Consider the following 22642-nt stretch of genomic DNA (forward strand, 5'->3'; position numbering starts at 1 on the left):
GGAAGTGTTAAGAGCTGACGCCTGGCCCTGCTTCAATTTTGTGCGTACCCATGATAAGCCGAAGCATCTAATTCTATATACAAATCCGCGGGCGTGCTACCGCATGTGGAAAGGGTCACCACAATTATGTAAAACATGAGTAATAACTGTAATTGGGGTAGTTTGCTAATACAATAAAAAGCTCTGAACACGGGGAAAGTTATGCTCACAGCAGTAGCTATCACTTTCTAAAGTAAGAATTCATGGGTGAAATGACATGAAAAAGATGGTTATAAAATTTTAATGGAATGATAAAAGGCAAAAGTCAGCCTCTCAGCTGAATTCTTAAAATCCCTATATATCACCATCAGCTCCTTAACTGTAAAATCAATGTGGGGTATAACATGTTGTCAATGCGGCTGTCACTGGAGGGGAGACTGGGGAGTGTGACAGCCACACCGCTCAGCTGGCCAGTGACGAAAACGCCAGCACACGGCCCCCTTCCCGCATGTAACTGTTTGGGGAGCTCCCTCCCGCAGCTGGGGACAGGCATCCTTCCCGCTTCGATCACCGATTCAGAGCGCAGGCCATGGCATGGCAGCGTCAATAACGGAAAGTGGTTTCCAATGAAATGATCTTTTATGGGAAACTATTTTGCTCACCAGCTTCAAAGTGCAGCCCCAGTCTAAAATAGAGTAATCCATTTGTTAACTCTATTAGAAGGGGTCTGCATATGTATTTTCACACCCAGGTGCATGTGCTGGGAAGGTTGTGTGTGTACATGTGTGCATGGGTTTGTAGGTGTGAAGAACAGCTGGACTCACAACTTCAGTGTGTGTAGCTTGCCATGGTTTTCATAGGCTTTTCAAACCTGCTTGCTGTTCGAGTTACCCACAGCGGCCCAGTCTTCCTGTTATGTTCTCATTATTGCCCTGAAGCAACTTTCTACCATTCTAATTAAAAACTCACTCAGTTTAAAAGCTCTTTTCAGTAAAATTAACTCCACAAATGAATATCTCCTAAATTTGCCAATGAATTAAAAATCAAGGTGGCAAATATGTGGATGTATAATTACATGGAGCAATATATTACAGGCTAATTGTTAATGTGGCCTTTTGATAGTCACTACTGATATGTTAGCAGAAGAGTAAAGTGATGGATTCTATTGTCCCTTTAATCATGAAATCTTTTTATCAATGTATTATTTATACTCCCAACTACCTCCCAACAGGATTTTTGACCGTTCGTAATAAAAGACTAAATGTAACAGGACCAAAACAATAAAGATAAAGAAATATTAATCTTGTGATGATGAAAAGGGTTCCATAGTTGTATCCCAAAACAAGTAATTAGAACAGGCACTACGGTTTTGCAACAAAATGAACGTTCAGCTTCCTGACAATGGACAGAATAAGAAAAAGGCTGGTAACACAGGTATCGTTGTTTAATAAAAGGAACATCTGAGGACCAGTAGGTGGGGCAATTGAAAGGATACTATTTGGTCATCTGAAAGTAGGAGAAACTATATTGGAAAACTATTTTTCTCCATTTCTCCTGAGACCAGGACTACAGAGGATAAATTAGGAAGTATGTTTTTCCCCCCAGAATTGGGCATAGTGCTCAGTAAATGGCTAATGGCCCTTCCTTTAAAATTTTGGGGTAGTAAATTAAATATGTTTATGTGAGAATTTAGGAAGGCAGGGAAAAAAGTCCTCAAGGAGCTAGAAGTTCCATACGCAGAGGAGCTACGTGCTTCACGGGCCCCGCAGAGACTCACGAGCTCAGGCGGGGAACCAGGGCAGGGGGCTAGACTCTTCCGCCCCTTCAGAGGACGTTCTGTGGGCCACTGGTAGCTTTGGATCTTAGGATATAAAAACAAGAATGTAAAAAAAAAAATAGGTATATGCGTTTACTAATTCTGGAAATGCAAGAATTTCAGGAGTGGGATCCATGCCACACAAGAACAAGGCAGTGGTATGCATACAGAGCCGTTTTGCTCTCAAAATCAGCATATTAAATAATTTACTTTTCATTGTGAGTCTTCTGCTATGGTTCAAACAGCTACCCCTATCATTGTTTGAAGGACAGACATGTCAGCATTTGCAGCTTAGTATTTAAAGCAATTAGGAAACATATTTGGGAAAGAGAGAGCAAAATAACTGTATGGCATTGCTAAAACTTAGAGCTCAATTTCCTCATTAAGTAAAATAAAATCTGATATGAATATGCTTTATCCTCATAAAAATGTTCCATCTTTCTCTCATATTAGGGCACTCTTAAGATGCAGGCTGAGCCTTTAACTTCTAAAACACATAGATAAAAAGATGTTCACCACGTAATATTAGCCGTAAAATTTAAATATTCTTAGGGCCCAGATGCGCTTAAATAATTTGGAAAACCCTGCTCTAGCATTGTCTTCCTCAATCAATCAAAGTTTACACCCCATTTCACTTCTCCTCCCTGTCCAAAGGCGCAGAGCGCTTTGCTCTCACTACAGGTTACAAACATAAGAAAAAAGAAAATTGCTTCCCTTTTGAGATTCTTTTTCTATATATCCCTCCCCACTTCACTGTGAAACACCACATGGCTTTGGGCTAGCAGCAGCCTCTCTGATTAGGACGTTTATTCTCTAGTGAAGATATAAAACTGGAACTCACAGACATAGACGACAGTGTGGCGGTTACCAGAGGGAAGGGGTGAGGGGGCAGCAAAGAGCAAAGGGGGTCAAATATACGGCGACAGAAAGCGACTTGACTGTGAGTGCCCGGCACACAGTGCAGTATGTAGATCGCGCATCACAGAAATGTACCTCTGAAACTTATACACTCTTATTAACCGATCTCACTCCAATACATTTAACTTAAAAATTCCTCAGAGCCCTGTCCTCTGCCCATGGGAACTTCTCTTTGCACCCAAGCATTTGGTTTGGAGGCTATTGTTCATTTACTGCCCAGGTTGCTCCTTTTGGCCTCAGCTGGTCACAGCCTTGATGGAAATCAGTCTTGGTACCTCGCACTAAAAATATCGCCATTAGTGACCTTTTGGGCACTGGGAAGATTTGAGGCTTTGGCTGATGCAGAAAGGAGCCTCTCGATGTTACGGAACTTAAACGTGGGCGTGAGGTGACTTCCCTGTTTCATTTGGTAAGAGGACGTGTCGAATTTCTCCTGCACAGCGGGAGGGGCCGGGCAGCGCAGAGCGAGAGGTGAGATGCTGGCGCTGGAGCTGTCAGCACGGGTGGTTTTATAAGCGATGCTTTGAGGCCTTGACAGAAAAACTGCTTGTGCCCAATGCCAATCACTCAGCCTTTGTCAACTCAATTGCACATCCTTTCTGAGATGGCATCCATCTCTACTGACACCCAAAACACCGACTGCACTGCCATCTTCTGTTAGGAGCGAGCGTGGCCTGGCCACTGACCCAGAGGGGTCAACGGCTGGCCCTGGGCTCCGGGCTCACGGGCCTGACGGCGCAGAGTGCACAGGAGCAGGGCAGGGGCAGGTCCTTGGCTCAGGGGAAGGACTTACATAAAAATGACTGTGGGGGTGTTGCTGGTTCTTACTTAAGGAAGACAAAGGAAGAATAGTACTCACTTCAAGTCCAGGCCCTAAAAGCAACAGACAAGGCCGCATCTCTGTGCATGACAATGCGACCCACGCAGAGCCTGCAAGATTTGTTTTGGGGTAAAAGGAGGCAGAGGAGTTTGCGGAGCAAACAGTGCTGCACGGATAGGCACTCTGCTACGCTTTGGACTTTAAGGGCAACTTCCTGCCTGTAGACAGGAGACCATGCCCCCTGTTTAGAAAGCGTCGCCATTCAGGTAACCCACCCCCACCCTGCCCCTGTGGCAACAGACACTGTGACTGCCAGAAGGGAGCCCACTTCTTCCCTCGTCCGGTGTGGCATTCTGCGGAGCCATCACCCCTGCTCTGGGCTGAATCATCACCTTCAGCTAATCTTCCTTTTTTCAATTTCTCTTTAAGAGTTCATTTTGAGAGCCAGCTCTACGGGCCGTACGTCGGTGCGCAGTGGGTGACCCTGCTGCCGGCTTCCCCGGAGTGCAGGCCGCTCCCCCTCCAAGGGTGTGGGTGGGCGCGCAGTGCACTCGAGCCTTCCGGGCCCTGCTGGGGTGCCGATCACTTCCTAGATGCTGCCGTCCAGGCCGCAAGCCCTGGAGGTGCCCTGGTAAAGTATCTAATCTGCTCCCAGGGAGAACTGGGAGAAATGAAGGAAATGTTATATATTATTGTTTATAATAGATTTATGTAAAATAAACTTTGAGGAAGGTAAATAGTTCTGATTCTATCTTCCCTGATGTGTCTTATCCTCACAAAAATAATGTAATTAAGGATACTGCAGACCTAGAGGAATCTCTATCTTTAATAAACAACTGGTATTGTTTCAGACACTACACTATGCCTTTTGACCAGGGCCTACCCTTGTGGAAGTCACTCACATCCGCAGCGGATGCAGAGCTAGAATTGCAGTTGGCCCACAGAACAGCATCTTCTCAGAAGCCTCTGATGGAAAGACTTGACCAGATTAACCCTAAAAACCTCACTGTTCCAAGATACAGTTTCCTCATTCACTCCGTGTAGCTTGATTTAGTTTACTTCTCTAAAAAGTTATACTTCCATACACATGCTTTTATAGAGGTAATTTCTATAAAACTAAGTATTATATCCATGTGTTCATTTCCTACATAACCTACTGAAAACATACATATGCAAACATAACTCTTCCATGAAAAACCAGACACTTGTCTTTCTTGGTTGAATAAGGCAATCCCAATCTACTCTATGCATTATACGCAGAATCACTGTTGTTGGATTACAGTGCTCAATTCAGAAGGCTATCCGTCAAGTGCCAGAAGGAGTGCTATGAAGTCTATTCCCAGAAAAAGGTATTATGGTGCCCTCAGCGTCCCCATAAAGTTAGGCCCATATTTCATGTTCTACTTGCAAGAACCCCTCCCTAGCAGAGAATATTGCAACATTTGGTCATAGCGCACACGATGATGACCTTTCTCTTGCAGGACACCTAGGTGTGCCTTTAAGGACAGAATGGGGCCATATCATAATTTATTGTGAAGTGCATCTTCCTGTCTGTGCGTCCAACCCTCCATGCCTCCAAACCTACATTTTTCTTCTTTCTGAGAAGTCTAACCACCCTTGCCCTCCAAAAGACCACTGTCACTAAATGTCAAAGAAAAATAGAGAAGACTTATTTCTTGGTTTAGGACAAATGAAGACATCTAAGAGTCCCCAGAGGAGAGGACATTTGGCTGTGTGTTGTTCAGACCACTTACTGTCCTCTGTCGTCATGAATAGAATCCAAGAACTGTGTGCACTGCCAAATCCATTGGAGGCAACCAACCGAAACTCATACCCGGTGTGCGGTTGGAGGTCTCTCACTTCATAGCTCAACGACGTGGAGGGACTGGAAAATAACCTATAGGGAGCAAACGTTAGTCAGAAAGCTTTAGACATTCAAAGGAATAAAGAATAAATCCTGATTCCAAGGACTTTTCAGAGAACATCAACATACATTTAAGTATTATACTTTTCTGTTACCACATGATACCTCTTTTAAAATAAGTAGCCATTTGGCTGAGGGTTCATAATATTGCATTTATATGAGCTGTAAATGATAGTAGCACTGGGTAAATTCTAGTCTAGTATGGAGGATGATTGCCACACAGAATTTGTTGAATAAGTATTATAATTTTGTAGCTACGTGTATGCTTGCTTTATGAAATGCATGTGCTCATGAAAAATTAAGTGCAAAGAAATCTTATTTAAAATGCTATATAAATGAAAACTAGATATTTTTCCAAAGCAAATAATCATCTCCTAGGGTGTTGCTTGTTTTTTTGTTTGAACTTTTAAAGGGTGACCTTTATTTGCTGCAAATGAGAACTGACCTAGTGTTCAAAAAACCCCTGACATTTCTATGATGTTATCAACCAATGTTGCCCCAATAAATTTAACTTAACCAACAGGAAAAAATAAGGTGATGTGACGGCTACCCCGTGCTGCCCAGGTGACAGCTGGGAGGATGGACGGAGTGTAATGCTCACCCTGGAGACCCGTCGGGGGAGCGGCCCGGCCTCATCTGGAGCTGGTGCCTGGGAGAGCCTGGAGCGTTGTTGCGAGCTGGTGTAGACCAGACGACCTGCAGACTGGTCGGAGTGGCAGCTGAAAGCCTGGGAGGCAGCACGCCATCTGGAGCTGTCGACGGCCATGGATGAATTAGAGCAGAGAAAACGGTGCCCGACATATGCTGCATGGGATCGGAACGCTCCATGTACTGGGGAAACTGTTCCTCGGGATCCACAACAATGTTCCACATGGTCCGTTTAATTTAACATTTTCATTCCTGCACTACCGTACTTCCTTATTGTTCAACACAGTTACAGGAGGACTTCACTCTTCGAAGCCAGACTCCCAAACAGCAAGACAAATGCACGTGCAACACATTCCCCACTGTGCTTCTGCTTATCTAACTGAAAACGTGCAGGGAATCTACTGGAGCAAATGCTAAAGTACTTGTAAATTTTAACTTTCGCTCAACAATCAAGCAAGTGAACACTGAAGGAGTCCAGATCTTTTATTTCTCCAATTTTCTCCAAAATCGCCCACTGCCACTTCAATCCCAGTACTACTCATGAACACGAAGGCTGTTTATTTTTTTTGAGGAAGGCTTATTATCATTTATTTTTTTTTACAATGATAAATATATATGACTGGCTGAAATTAGCACTTTCTGGCCTTAATTCTCACCTATGGAAATACAAAAACTAAACTTCTTTCCTCAGGAATTTATACACAACCAGCCGCTGCTTCTCACAGTGATTATGAACTTATTAAAAATGCTGCAAGGCGGGGCATGTGTGTTGCTTTCTGCAGTCTAGATGAAGCTCTGACAAATCTTTCCTAGATTCGGCATCCCTGCTTGACAGAATCTCTCCTGGAGACCTGCTCGAACAGCTCTAGAAGGCCTAGGGGGAAGGAGGGAAACTAGGGCCTGTTCTACTTAAACAATATACAAGATGACACTGGTTATTAATTTTTCCAACAGGTATAACTTGAATATGGTAGCATATGTAAGCTTATTAGACCTGTGAAAATTAGTAACAGACGCCTCATTTGAAATGGAGACTAGAGGAGAGAACTCACCTAGGTCAGTCCTCGCATACTACTGTCCCCAACATAAGAGATGTGCCTTGCTTCTCCAACAGGAAGTGATGCCACGTTACTACCCGAACGTGGCGGGAAGAAGGGGTCTTCCTTGCCCAGTAACAGCTCATCCAATGGGAGACGGCCGCAACTCAGCCAATGAAAATCACTCTGCTTTGAATTTTTATTTTCCTCTGAAAGACTCCGTTGACAACAGCCCCTCCCACATCTATAAAAGAGAGATCCTCTCCTTTTTTCTTGGGATTCGTGGGTGGCTCACCTTTAGACCACATGTCCTCTATTGTAATTCTTTGATGTTCTCAAATAAGCCTGTTTTGCTAAAGAAATATCTGGCTATTTGTTAAAGAAGGACCCAGGAAGGTTGGTGAAAATGATGCCAGAGAAGGAAGAATAATCATCAGAGCAAATTCCTTGTGCGGGAGCGAGAGGCGAGGCAGGGCACATGCGGCAGCCCTGAGAGGCAGTGCCCAGTGGCTGCAGAATGAAGCGGGGTGGGGGGGGGAGGCAAGGGGCGGGGCGGGGGTGCGCCCACTGCACAGAAGCGCCTGCCAAGTCGGGGCTGCGGACGGACGCAGAGGCAAGCAGGTTCGCTGCGGTGGAGGAAGCACGGTCGGTGTCCGTTTTCTCAGGGACCGAGATAAAAGCAAAGGTCTCAGTGCCAACGCTGAGTGAGAGGTCATTGGTTGCTTGACGAAAGGTGGAATGGGAAGGAGCCGTTCTCCCAGCCTGCAGAAATGTTACGTGGCTAGGAAGTGCCACAGGCCTGCTGCCCAGGCTGGCCACCCAACAGCTTAACTCTAAATCTTTGCTTAGAAGGACATCCACTGCTAGAGATTTCTTAACTAATATTTAGTCGGTGAACTGAAATGGTTTTAACAATGATAGTTTCTCATTTGATATTTATTATTTAATTCATCTTTAAGAAGTGCACATAACATAAAAAGACAAAGAGTGAACTTCATATAACGTATAACCTATAAAGCCATGTCTCTCACTGGATTACATTTTTGTTACTATTTCTGTGTTAAGGAATACCAATTAATTGACAATCCAAATTCTGAATAAAACTCAGCTCTAACAAATTATGAACATGAAAAATAAATAATTTTAAATATGTACACAAAAATAACCTCTTCCAGTGTTGAAAACTACATTACTGCGCTAGTAAGAACAGAGAAATGTCCAAAAGTAGACCTAATAATAACAATATCATCTTGAATTCTGAGTGATAACAAAAAATGTACTCCATTAAGTTGGTCTCTAACTATATAAAAATTGCAAAATACTTCGAAACAGAGTGATCATCTTAAATTATTTATGCAGCACAACTCATTCTGCATGCTTTCAGCAACACTGAATTCTGGAAACCTTTCTTTCCCCTCTGGTTAACCCCTTTTATCCAAACCTATTCCTTAGAGGCTCCTTAGCACTGAAGCAATAACTGGGAGCTAGCCATAATTCCACCCCTGGTTTCTTAACAGGAGAGTCGTGCATCTATCAGCTTGATATATTGTCTCCAAGATGCTATGTTGCTCAAAAAGCTTCTCTCAAGTTTAATATGACCCTCGTGGGGCAAGCACTCCACAGACAACCTCCTGAATCAACACATCTTGTCCAGTAAATACTAATTCTACACGACAACTGGATAAAACAGCTACCCCAACCTATAAATTCAAAGGAAGGGAGTTCTTAATAAAATTTCAAATTTAACCTTTTTTTTTTTTTTAAGGCAAAATGAGTACAAAAGATTAAGTAATAAATTTAATCACGGGTAAGACTACTCTAACTGGTATAATCTTTTGAATGTAAGATTTTATTAAACTTTTAAATGATGGGTACTTGTAGACCCATCCCTGTCCAAACAACAAAAACCACAAACCTTCCCCCCAAACAAATAACAAACAGACTGCCCCCACCTGTGCTCCATACAAATATAAAGGACTCTGTGGGGAGCTCTAGCAAGGGGGGAAAAAAAAACAACAAAAAAAGAGAGTTTTTTTCCCCCCCATATGACCAGGGCCTTAGTAAGGTTCTAGTAGCTGGAACAGTCAAGTTTTGGGGACAAAATAAATTCAATGTGATTCTCACAGTACCAACTTCTCAGGACAGCTCCAACATGTTACCAGTACAGTCTGTTTTTGTGTGCATATGAGTGCATTTCAAAGTACTAAAATAAAATACTACACAAAGATACCAAAGAAGTCCACGATATTTTGTATTAAATTTAATTCTATAATAAAAGCTATGGAATGTCACTACACTAGGTTCTTTGCCGGGTTGGGGAAAGCGCAGAAATCGGCAGAAGCAGGATGGGCCGATCCATCTGATATTTATTTAATAGAGAGGTAAGACATGATTCTAACGGCTACGACACAGAACGTGTGCTCAGCGTAAGGAAGGCGCACTCCACAGCGATTTCAGAAGTTAGGAAGCTCATGCCCACACGTGCCCTGGACGCTGCCTTTCAGAGGGATGGGCCTACAAGGGGCCCCACCTCGGGGACCCCTAGTTCACCTGCATACTCATGTCCTCGGCCTAACTCCAGCACCAGGGACATCCATCAACCTCGCCTGTGCTCGTTCCAAGCAGATGTGACGCTCCCTGCTGGCCTCATGCGGGATCTGACCGCAGCGCAGCCCGGCTGCTCCCAGCTCAGCGACGGGGCCACAGACCTCCTCATTCAGGTCCCCCGGTCACACAGCTCAAGAGGAGCCCTGACCTTTTATCTCTGTGCATCCTGGCTGGAGAGCCTGGCGCATGTTCAAAATCCTTGGAGTACACATTTTCCTCTCATTTTCTGAAATGGCTACATGTGAGCAAGGATTTTAAATTCTAGTTTCCAGAATGGGAAATTAGAGTTCAGACACACATATTGAGTCGTTGAGTCATAAACAAATTGAAAACAGAAGGCAAGACTCAATTTCCAGTCACTAAACCATATGTCATTAAAAAAGATATTAATTATGAGGAATATGCAGATGTGCTAACAAATGGACAGTCAACCTTGAGCACAAGGATGTACAAATAGAGCAGCATTAAATAGTGACAAGTAGGTTAAAATAGATTCAGTGTTCACAAAACAGTCTCTTGTAATAGCTAACTTTTGGAATCTGTACTACGTGCCAGGTTCTTTAACATAATTGACCCTAATTCTCAGAATTATGCTACAGAATTGTAGTGTTAACTCTTTGCAATATAGATAACGAATCCAAGGCTCAGAGAGGTTACATATTTTATCTGAAATCACAAACTGGTTGCTGACAGAATGAGAATTTAAAATGGGATTACTGAAATTCAAAGACAGTCCCTTTAATTCTATGCCTCAAAACAGCATGTTACAGGTGATTTCTAATAGAAAGTAAACATTAAATAAATATAAATCATTGATGATATTAAGTAAATTAGCTGTATAATAGTAAAGCCTGGATTTATTCTCTATCCAAGTCATAGTCTTAAATATACCTTTCTGGTCTTATTTTTTCTGGTCACTGGAGGGTGTCTGTCTCCTTACTGTCCCCAAAGCACCTCACATAGAACTACCATTGTGAATTTGCTAGTTCTCAGGATTTAGTCAGTGCCCACAGAAATTCACGACATGCAAAATAAACAGGTCTTCATGTTAGTAACAGAAATATGTTTTTCAAAGTTAAGTGTCATTTGTAGATACGCCTTGAAATCGACCTTTGACCACAGAATGTAAGAAAGAAAACAGCATTTTCAACTGGGAGTGCAGAGAGCCTGAAGGCCGCCAACTGTAACCTCCCGCCAAAGGAAGAATTGTTGCCTAAGAAAACCCCAAATGGGTGACCTCAGGTCTCTGTTTGCTCATTATCTGCGCTAGGAAAATAACAGCTTTGTACACGGTCCCATTGCATTATCGGCACTTCTTATTGTTGGCAAGCTCCTTGTGACAGGGAATGGATAGCGGCATGAGGTCTACCTGAGGGCGGACGGCATCTTTGGTCCGCGGCAGGGCTGCTGCGAGGGAAGCGGGTGGTCTCGCCAACAGGCACCGGCTGTGTGCACCCGGCAGGCCTGTGCGGGGCCGCCGCCGGGGCACCGGAGGCCGCAGGGCGCCGCGCTGACCGCCGGGCCTCCCCAGGACCGGTCTGCGCCCGGTCCCTGAGAACGAGCCTCTGGGGCAGCCCATGAACATCAGGCCACGCTCAGCGGCCACTGCCTTCCTCACTGCTTTTCCGCATTTCAGGTTAAAGGCCTCTGCTCCCTCCAACGAGCGTCCATTGTCTAGCCTTCTTCCCTGGTTTCGATCTGTTCCCAGTCGATAACGCCTCTTTGAAAATAGGAGGCTTTATACCTCAACTCCACACTCCCTGGGCAGGCTGACCAGAGCAGAACACAGGGAGACTGATTTTTCTTTCTACAGCGCATGAGGCTTTGAGCCCACTGAGCATCTCCATTCTGGCTGGCTTAATACGGAGCTCATCAATGCACTCGGATCGGCTGTGTGGTTCAATCACAGTGGTCATTTAGCTAAAAATGCCAGACCAAACATTTTCCAATGAACACAAAGACTCTGAGAGGAGTGTTATTAAATAAGCAAAGTATTTAATTGCATGTAATATCTTTATAGATGAAGAACATTCACTTAACAAAGCTGTTTTGGATGGGTACGCAATGATGCCGTTTTTGGTATTGTAAGTGATACTAAATATCCTGAGCAGCCTAACCAATGCATCTTTTGTTGCGCTTTTCAGAATTGTCGGCTCAATAGGGATGCATGTTGTTACCTTTTCAGATATAATATGACACACTATTTCCCAGAAAGTTCCACTTACTCATATGTACTCTCACACATTAGGTAGAGATGATCCATTTCCTGGTATTCCTATCAAAATAAGCATTATGTATACGTATGTGTGTACCTATATACACATAGTATATAATAATATAACTATGTCATTAGAAATATTATTATGCTATATAATATGACAAGTACATGCACACATATATACATGCTATAAAATCTAATAAGGCAGCTAATAAGATCTTAATTAAAATTAAAAGCATTTCCAATACGAAAGGCTTGAGTGTGGCGATGGAAGAGGTGGCAGCACAGGCTTGAGGGAACCAAGCGAAAGAAACGGTGCCATTTTCTCAGGAAAGTTACCAGTGTGGTAGAGGAGTATTTAGGACAAAAATTCTTCTTGGGAAGAAAGTATGTGCATAAAATAAAAATTGTGTTATAAAAATCCATCATTTTCTGTCACTCAATTCAGCGACAAAATAAAGTATCTTGGAGCACGTTACTGAGCAAAACCTGAAGATGGTGCACTTGTCTTTGGCCTTTCACTGGCCCCTTTGGGTCTGCACTTCGGAGGGAAACCCACCATTTCACCAGCGCTGGAACGCGGCGAGACTACGTCAGTCAAAACCGGCGCAAATATTTGTCAAATGTTCTATGAAACCCAACTGGCCGATCGCACCTGGCTCTCGTAATTGTTCTTCATGAAGTGAAAAACTGTCCCGTGTTCGCTAAGAAGGCTCTAATTAGGATGGAAAAGAAGCAGGGATCTGCCCCACTATGGTTCCTAATAGGAGTGATAGAGAAAGAGGTGTCAGAGGTGGGCCAAGGGCACCGGAATACGGAGACACCACAGAATACTAATTGCTATTGACCATTTTGAGAAATGAAAGATTCCACTTCACATTAGCATCCATGTGACCAAGGCAACGTCCCTCCACCTCCACCTCTCTTCCTGGTTTAAGATTCAAGAGTTGCTTAAAATTATTCTGCAAGACAGTTTCAGTGATTTGTTAACCAGGAGACATCAGACAGACTGAAGCCATCCTCTGTTGGTTTTCAAATATCCCAAAGTTGTGACTGATGGAGCTCCTTCTGCCCAGAGAAAAACAGGAATTTTGAATTTCATTAGATGCATTATTTGTTTAACTAGAATATGGAACTGTCACTTTGTCAGGCTAATTGGAGGCCCTGAAGTTGGTGGTCATAATGCCTAGAAGAATTTTTTTGTTGTTGTTAAGCCCCAAACCACCAATCAAATTTTATTCCTTTTCCTTACATATTTCCTCGATTTAGAGACTCTATTTAAGCCTTTGCTCTTGACATTTGAATTCCTCTTAGTATTCCTAAGAGAATTTCTTATTATTCCTATTATTTTGAATACCATCATATTCATCCAAATTAGTTTCTAGGCAGCATAGATTAAATTCTTTTTTCCTTTAGAATCTGATTACTGGAGCCCTTTGTGTAAGAGTGTATCTTCAATTGGAAAAATAATTTAAAATATATACAACCAAAATATTAGTGGATTAAGTCTACCCTATTTTTAGTTAAAATAATGCTCATTCACTTCATTTAAAATAATTCTCTGAAGAATTTCTATTTTTAATTGTAAAATTAAAAATAGATATTCTTGGCAAGGTTAATACATGATTTTAACAATGAGTAAATTAACGGTAGGTCAAAGCCAGCCTCCTTAGGGAGAGTGTACTAAATATTTCCTTACTGAATGTGTCTAACAAGAACAATAGTTAAAAAATGTAGTTAATGGGATAAACTACTGTATTTTAGAATTGGACTCTTTCTTATGACACCACTGAATCTACTATTCTGAGATAGAATGAAGAGCCAGGCAATGATGTGATCTTTGAATAACTGACAAACTTCAGTCATTTAATGATGGAAGAACCAGGGAGGTATTGGCTATAAAAGTCATCCTAGCAATGGGACTGGATCTCATATTCAAGTTGATTGATTAATTACTCAACTAATAATGATTAGAAGATCTAGCCTTAAAACACTCATATTATATAGGGAACATCTCTTACCTCAACAGGCTGTTAATTTCACATTCTTTATGAGAATGTGTAAAACAATAGTCAGCAGCACAATAACAAATGCGAAATGACTTCTAAGAACTGATTTCAGCTCATGAGTAGCAGAGTTAGAATCAAAATTTGAGAATAAACATGATGCATATTTGACCACAATAATAATTAATAACTACGTAATTAAGTCTACGTGAAGACAATCTGCAATCAGACTGTAAGTGGGTTATTGCTTATAGTAATTTAACCTTACAATTGCTATCCAGTATAGCATTAGTATCAGAAAGTATGGGAGAGTAATACCAGGGAATTTTGTTAGTTTTAGGTGTATAAATCTGGGTGGACTCAGAAGTGGAAAACAAAGGTTATTAATATTAATAATGTTTCCTTAATGTATATGTAGCACAAATTGGAATGCCTATGTTTGAAAAATAGCATGGTAATCAAAACATAGCTTCATCTAGAAGAGGAAAGCATGAGTCGCCCATAATTTCTAAGAATCTTCAATTAATTTCAGAAATGATTATTGGGTATATTGAATAAAATCCTTCTTCCCCTTGAAAGTTTAATTCAAATGCTATCTATGCTTAGGGAACCAGGAGCTTTTAAAAAGCAGTGTGCAAATTTGTTGCTGCCCAATCTTCTCATCAATAGTGGGAGGATATAACTTCGCAATGTAGTGCACAATTGTTACGTATCCAGCAATGTTATTCCGCTCTGTGTGTGCGTGCCTCCCGTTCTTTGCACGCATGCATCATACTGAATTCTGTGTGTCAACCTTATGAGGTAGTTATTACTATTTCTTGCCCCACCCCCAAAGGAGGCAAACTATGACTGTATAACCTGATAACTTGTTCAAGGTCATATAGCTAGGAGAAGGAGAAATTAAACTCCTCCTTGCAATCTGTATGAACCTGATCAGGATAATTTTGAAATCCACATTCTTCATCACTAGCATTTATTTTGCTTGTATATGAGTGTGACTGTAGATATGAGTGGAGGTATGATCGATAAACAGAAAACATAGAGAATAGGGAAGTTTCACGCATGTCATTTTTATCCTGTGTGCTATTTTTTTCCTTCAAGCAACTTTTAATCTCATATTTTGTCAGGAAGAATTTAAATTTTTTTTCCTAAGAAAGGAAGCATTGACAAAAATGTAGAAGTTAACTAGATTATCAAGAAGTTTTCGCTGGTCACAAAGCCTGTCTTATGAGAAGTAATCCAGGTCTAATCTTTTCTGAGAAAACGTCTCAAATATATTTAATGCTTACAGAGTTCAGCATAGCCAGCATCCACTCACTAGTTCCATATAACAAAACTGTGTTTGGCCATGGTACCATTGGACATAGCAATAGAAATCACTGTATATTTTATTTAAAAAACTCTGTCTTAATCCCAAAGTGTAATTTAGTTGTTGTTCCCTTAGGTACAAAGTACACAGTTCATAATTCATTTGATATAAAATGTCAGTTTAGATTCTAGCCTGTCTTTGATAAATGAGAAAAAACATGTACGTTTCAATTTCCTCCATGCCAGCACTACCAGAACAAGCTCCTGCGGTGCTTCCCAAAGACCTCTGTGTTACATTAAACATCAAGAGTCAGAAACTGCGGGGAAGGGTATTTCCACAACAGAGTACAAATGTATGAGGCAGAGGGGAAGAGCTGATGCATTTCCTAGCAGTCAGGTGATGCCTCTCACAGAGCATTTCTGATCCTCCAATTGGTCCTACTTATAATTTAATACACCACAACCAGTCTGCTGTTTCCTTACATTTAGCTTTGGAGGCACCTGTTAGAATCATCAAGGAAAATTGAACAATCAGATGCTTGGACATTGGTTTAATTCTCAGTCTAAACGTTGACAGAATATGTATACTTTGTGCTTATTATATACCATGCTTTCCGTTCTTTAAACCGACAGTGGAGTCTCTATTTATGTACCAGCCCTGCTGGGTACATGTCACTTCTTTATCCCTTACCAAAACCCACTGGGGATGGGTATGTGACTAGGAAATCCCTTTTCAGGTGAACAAACCAAGACCTAGAGAGGTCTTTCCTGACATCCTGCAATCAGAAAATGACAATGCTGGAAATCGTGGGCGGTGGTCACGTTGAAATTCAGAGTCTTGACAGTCAGTGTGCTTCACAACTGCACCATGGAAGAGACGCACATTCAGACGCAACCTCAGACTCCAGAGAGGAGGGGGTTTCTTCCTGACCGCCCGGAGGATTCGAAGGGTCGTCCCTGAGGCATTCTGATGCCTTACATGCCAGAGGACTCAGCCTCCTCCATTCTCTAATATTATACTTATTAAGGGTCTTCATGTGACTACAGTGTTCATGGAAATTTGTTGTAATACACAGAGACGATGACTCATTCTGTTTTACAAATACAGGCTTCCTTGCTCTCTTTCTTTTAATGTAGTTTTAAAATTTTTTCTAAAATCAACACTGTTAGAAAAAGTAAGTGTTTCCTTACAAGAGCGTGAATTACGTCCAATTGGAAGATTACGTCTATTCGGTTCCCTTGATGTAGGCAAGGCATGAGTACCAGGGATCCAGTTTTAGTACATGCCCAAAGAGAAGACAACTTAGTAATTAGCAATAATGGCACTGATGTTTTGGGTGAGTGCACTTGCACACATTCTAAAGGGATGATCTGTCCTATACCCCCACAAAAGCCTCTGCAATAGCAAATCAGGCCAGAAAACATATCTTCTGACACGAGTCAAAGAAAAAACATAAATAACCCGTATCATGGAACAGCTCAAAGTTCAGAAAAGTAAATATTTTCAGAAAAGTTAAATGACTCTTTTCTCCTAAATAAATAAATATCAAGTTACTTCAGTATTCTCTTCATCTAATTAGAGTTGATCTTAGATAGTAATTCATAGGCAAATATGAAAGAAGTCACTGAGAATATTTGGTGGGCAAGAAAGTCCTCATATCCAAACTGGGAAAAGATAGTCCGAATGTCTGATTTTTGCTCTACACACAGAGTGTGGATTGCATAAGATTTCTTCTGCTTAAAGCTTCTCTGTAAGGCTGTAAAATTATCTGTTTTTACTGAATTTTTAAATTTTAAGCTTGAAGTGCTCGGATCCTGAACCTAATTGAGGACAGCTCTCTAGTTCATTAATGCCAAGGTTTGAACACCTAATGTTTCAAGCAAACAATGCTCCTGCTAGAACTATATTCTGATCCAACTATAGGATTAGGTAACATCTTCAGACCCCTATTGACCAGAAAGACTAGAAATCTGTGCTCCCTCAGCTCAGAGGATATCAGTGGTCAACGGACGGTGCTTCAGATAAACATTGAATGCGGCGGCTCCCAACCAGGCTTCTGAAGCCACTCTTGAGGTCTGATCAGAGTTTCCCCCATTCACTGGTTGCACGACCTTAACAAAGTAGTTGCAAGTCAATCTCTTTTCCTCAGCTTCCTCACGTGCAAATATGAATAAAGCACTTTCCTCATGGAGTCTGTGAGGCTTAAATGATTTACACAAGTATATCCTCACCAGAGCCTGAACCTAGTCGGTGCTAAAGGTGAGTAATCACTACATCGGAGTAAACCGCATGTCGGCCACATGCGACTGTGTGTGGCTTCACTGTGCCTTGCAAACTGATGACAAGACCCTGCACCAGCAAAAGCTTATGCCTCGTTTCATTGTGATGGTCTGGAACCCAAGCCACAATAAAACAAGGTGCGCCTGTGTTTTTATCAAACAAACAATTCCATGAGCTTCACTGTTCTCTGGGCGACTGACAAGGGCCCGCTTGCCTTGAGGAGCTGCATCTGCAAACTCCTAGAAGGAGAGCTCCTCAGCGGGAGGCCTCAGAGCCAGCAGACCGTGGAATCCAGAATGAAGATGTAACTGCCTTGAGGAGACGAGTTCCGAAACCCCTCGGAGGAAGCGTGGCCACAAGACGCTCATTAAGAAATCTCCCCGAGGACAGGGGCTCCAGTTTTAGTTACATGGAAATCCTCAAGACAGACGTTCCACGAAGGAAATGCAGTGCAGAGGACATTTGGCTGACAGCTTCTCCACTGCAAGGATCAGTGCTCCTCGGTGCATAAAACATCGTGCCTGTTGCTTTCTGGCGCCACGGGCAGGACTACACGCCTGGAAATGGTGAGCCACGGTGTCCCGTCCTGCCCCATTCAGGGGGACTTGAGAAAGGCTGCCTCTCTTTTGCTGGAAAGGACTCTGATCCAGGGCATGGAACTTCTAGATTCTGGATACCCTCACATTTCTGGTTTCACTGGTCCCAATTAACGAATAAACACAAGGACCGCAGTGGCTGTAGTAAATCTGCACATCGTTGTCACATCTGTTCTTCATGAAGTTTTTACAGGTCTCTAGAATCTTCAGTCTCGGGGTGAGCTATATACCTTTTAATAGAGATACAAGAATTTTCTCCAAGTTCCTAACACAAAGAGATTAAAAACACTGGACTTTCAGTACCTCAGATATATTAAGAATTTGTCTCACTCTTGTAAAACTTTACATAGAAAAATGCTCATAGAATTTATGTAAGTCAGACATAGAGTCTGTCAATGATAATGAAGGGCAAAGAAAAGAATAAGATATTATTTTTTAAAAATAAAGCAAAAAATTTCTTTAGGGCACTGTAAGAATTCAAATAAAACTTCAAGTTGTTTTCAAACTGCGGAGCCAGTCAGACAGATGTGATCTTTTTTAACCTTAAAGTTATAGATAAACCTTTATTCCAAGATAAAAAAACACAGAAGAATTCTACTTTTTTCTTTTTTAAAACAGGATTTTTAAAATATCAATGGAACTTAAAGGAATAATACTTTCCATCCCTTTCCCCTGATAAAATAGGAAAATGTGATTTAAAAAAATGTGGGGGGTCTCCCTCTCTTGCTTGAGGATGTTCTAAAGACGGCAGTTAACTGTGTGTGTGCGCGTGCTGTGCGTATTTCTTTACAAACCCCGGGAGAGTATGCAAACGTGGGGAGCGGAAGCCCTTTGCTGGAGGCATAATTCAAAGCTTTTCTCCACCTCCTCCGTGGCTCAGAAGTTAGTTCCTTTCTAAAGTGTTTTTATAAACAGGAAGTTTATTGTCAAGACAGTGAATATGAGTGAGGGAAATTTCACAAATTATAAAGTAGAAATTTATCAAGACAGGCTCTTTGCTAAGCACATTATATATACTGGGCTGTTTAATCCCGGATCAGGTAGGAATTATCATCAAGCCTATTTTACGGATGAACAAACTTAGATTCAGATGTATTTGTGGATTTGCTCATAATTACTCAGCCAGTGAGGGAAAGAAGCAGAATCAAAACTAGGTTTGTAGAACTGCAAAGTCTATGCCTTTACAATGTGCCTAAGTGCTACTTCAAAATGAATTTTACTACTTTTCATTGCTAGGGAGTGAGACTGAGAAGAGATAAACTAAAACAAGTTCCAAAACAAACCACTCACAATCATTTTGCCATTCTCTATTTGTGATTTTTCTAATAACATATGTTTATAAAAGAGACGCAGTCCCTAAGCTTAGTATTTTTATGGAGTTTGTAGATTTAATAATTCTCATCAATTTGAAGCTATACATTGGATTTAGAAAGCTGGATTAACTTCACAACTAAGTTGGCTCTGAGTTGCTTTCACTGTTACTATAAAGCAGGTCAGAAAAAGATAAATGGAATAAAATTATTCCTTTTGGAAAAATATAAAACTTTCATAAAAAAACCTCTTTCTAGCTCATCAGTATGGAGTTTGTCACTAATCATTTTAAACTATGCCCTTTTATGCTTCTTCTGTCTCTCTTAGCTTTCTGAGTAGTTCTTTGATGTAACAAAGACAGTTTCAGACAAGATTTGAGTTCATATGCAAAAAAAAAAAAAGGTTTAAGTCTGGAGGCAAAATGCGGTGTATTTAAAATTTATACACTCTATAATGCCTTTGTTCTGAACTTGAAGATCCTGCGAAACTCGTCGGCCGCTTTGCTTTCCTCCTCTAAGCTCATTTGCTCTCCCCTTGCTTATTATCATGCACCTGCGGCTGTAACGGGCGGTTCCATCGTTTAACTGCATGCGGAGTCATGGCTGACCCTTTCTGATCAATTGCCAATCCATACAGGTTTGACTGATAAAAGAGCCAATTAGATTTAAGCAAATTAAGGGACATCACCAATGTCAACCACTTATTAAACTGAATGCTGAATTCCATGCATACAAAACACTAATGCACCCAGCCCCATTAAGAGCTGAAATCCTAACCCCATTAGTAACTCCAGACCTTGAGGGGGTAGAGGCCACAGGGAAGTTTCATATTTATGGATTAGCATTTGGATTCCGTTTTTATTTTTTTAATTCTTTGCCTAGAACTCTTGAACCTGCACTATAATGCTATTCAAGAGCTCTGATTAAGTATATTCTTCATTTCGAGGAGTATCTTAGTGCCAAATCTGAATGTTGTGTTATAACGAACAAATGTACATAAAAATGTGGTTGCTGCAGAAATATAAAAGTCTGGATACACAGACATAGGTAAGGGTATGCTGTATAAATTGGAAGGAAAACAGATTCTCCAGTTGACCAAATACTCTTTCAAAATAATTTTTAAAGTAAAAAATGTGTGCTGTTTGAGATTTGCCACTACATAAATACTGATATATTGGTTTCATGATTTCACATGTCTTAATTTCCATTTTTAAAATAACCTGTGTTTATCATACTGTTCAATTGTGTCCCTCTTTTTGGGGGGAGGGGAGGGTCAAAGTGAATTTTATTTTTCTAATAAAATTAGTTTTATTAAACAATAACAACGAAACAGGCAGATCTGATAGAATCAACTAGGCTTTGAAATTAGATTATTAGGGAGTTTAGATTTTTTTTAAATGTCTGGTTTTATTGAGGCATAAACAGTATTCAAAACACAGCACATTAATCACATTTCTGTCCTCACTTGAAACATACAGAAAGCTAATATCAAATAAGATGTCTCGCAACCATCCACCAAGAGATGCTATGCCAGGGTAGACTGTTCCGTGCCACGTCCCTTCATGTCTCCTTTTCTAAATTCCTACGTAAACCATGGTCTGTTCTTCCTATGGCTGCATAAGAGAAGTGACCGCTATGGGGAAGGGCTGTGAGTGAGGAGCTGGTGCCATCGGAGAGGATTTCGTCTCTTCCACACTCCTGCCCTCCTTACAGTCTGGTCCCCTAACGGCCGGTGGCTACAGCGTCCCTACACTGAGCAGGGCACACTTTCCACAGCCTGATAAATACAAGGCCGCTCAGATCGAAGCTGAGGCCTGGGCAGACCTGAGCAATGACAGTCGTGGAGCCTAAGATTGGGAATTAAGCCGTTCTGGCTGATTTATTTATTCATTCACTCATTAATTGTTCATCATACGCCTACCACGTGTCAGGGTTGGTCTAGGTGCTGAAGATAAAAATGTGCACACGGAACAGTCCCTGCTGGGTGGGATCGGATAACCTGGGATTGTTTCAGTCAGGTTGGACAGGTACTATCAGTACAATGGGATTCCACCACGTGACACAGACCGTACCCTCAGCCTCACTTGGTAAAAGGTGACTTTCTGATGGACAGATTTCTAAATTGAAGCCAAACATGTGAGGAGGATTTGGCCAGATCAAGGGAGTACAGGAAATTTTAAGTTTGATAGCAAGCATTTGATAAAGAAAAGACAGCATTTTTATTTACCCAAACCTTCTATTATTATGTGTTAAACAACATAGAGAAGAAAACAAAGCTAAAGCTATTACCATTACAAATCTTGCATAATCCAGCATGGCAACATAGTGGGAATTCACCATAAAAGAGATCTAATACTGAAATCAGGGAAACGGCAATAATGGTAACAATCTAAGTATAATGCAAAGTAAATAGCACATAGGACCTCCTCTGTCCATAAGTTGGTTCGCTTCTCTGCATCTCGGTTCATTTATAATTCATTTCAGTATGAACTGCAGTTCACTGGACAGAGGCATGGAAGATTTCTTTAATAACTCTCAGTACTAATTTAATTCTACTTAAACACACATATTCTCGTGAATGCCACATGCTTTTCAGCATGATTTTATGTGTAAATCAGGGTAATATGTTTTCAGATCATTAGGTAAAAGGAAGCATGAACTAAAACCTATTTAATCAATGAGGTATCGCCTTTCAACTGCCACAAGGTCATAAAAAAGATAATTTCAAAGCTATAAGTTTCCTAATTGTAATCAACAACAATCTAATAATGAAAAAAAAGTACATCCTAATGGCTGCAATAAACTTGGGCAAATCACTGTCTGTCTTGGAAGATATCTTGCTTCCTCATTTGGTGAAGTGCCGTCTCACATCCCGGGTTACTAAGCACACAGAGCGACCGGCCGCCCACAGTGCATGCCCAAGAGCAGGCCCTGAAGCGCACTGTGACGCGGACGGGGACAGATGCCCGCAGAGCAGCGCAGCAGCGGAGCCAGGCGTGGGCGGCTCGCTTCCACACGCTGCCCACAGCGCTGTGGCTCCCTCCTGCTCGCACAACCTCAGCCTGCCTGCTAACCCAGACAGACAGAGCCACGCAGTGCGCGCTGGGTTCCCCCGCAGGAGCATGCCGTGTTTGACTGAATTCTGTGTGTGTGTGTGTGTGCGTGTGTGTGTGC

The 22642-nt window shown here is 41.6% G+C and overlaps 1 protein-coding gene across 1 annotated transcript in view; it reads right to left on the reverse strand.

Moving 5' to 3' along the window:
* USH2A (usherin) overlaps positions 1–22642 on the reverse strand; it is a 474416-nt gene that overhangs the window by 158509 nt on the left and 293265 nt on the right. The window contains 2 exon segments of the mRNA XM_054576584.1: positions 5288–5430; positions 6059–6209. Of these exon segments, the coding sequence (XP_054432559.1) occupies positions 5288–5430; positions 6059–6209 (294 nt within the window).

The sequence above is a fragment of the Pteronotus mesoamericanus genome, unplaced genomic scaffold, assembly GCF_021234165.1.
Source record: "Pteronotus mesoamericanus isolate MK-2021 breed Mesoamerican mustached bat unplaced genomic scaffold, CSHL_Meso_final contig_347, whole genome shotgun sequence".
NCBI classification, from domain to species: Eukaryota; Metazoa; Chordata; class Mammalia; order Chiroptera; family Mormoopidae; genus Pteronotus; species Pteronotus mesoamericanus.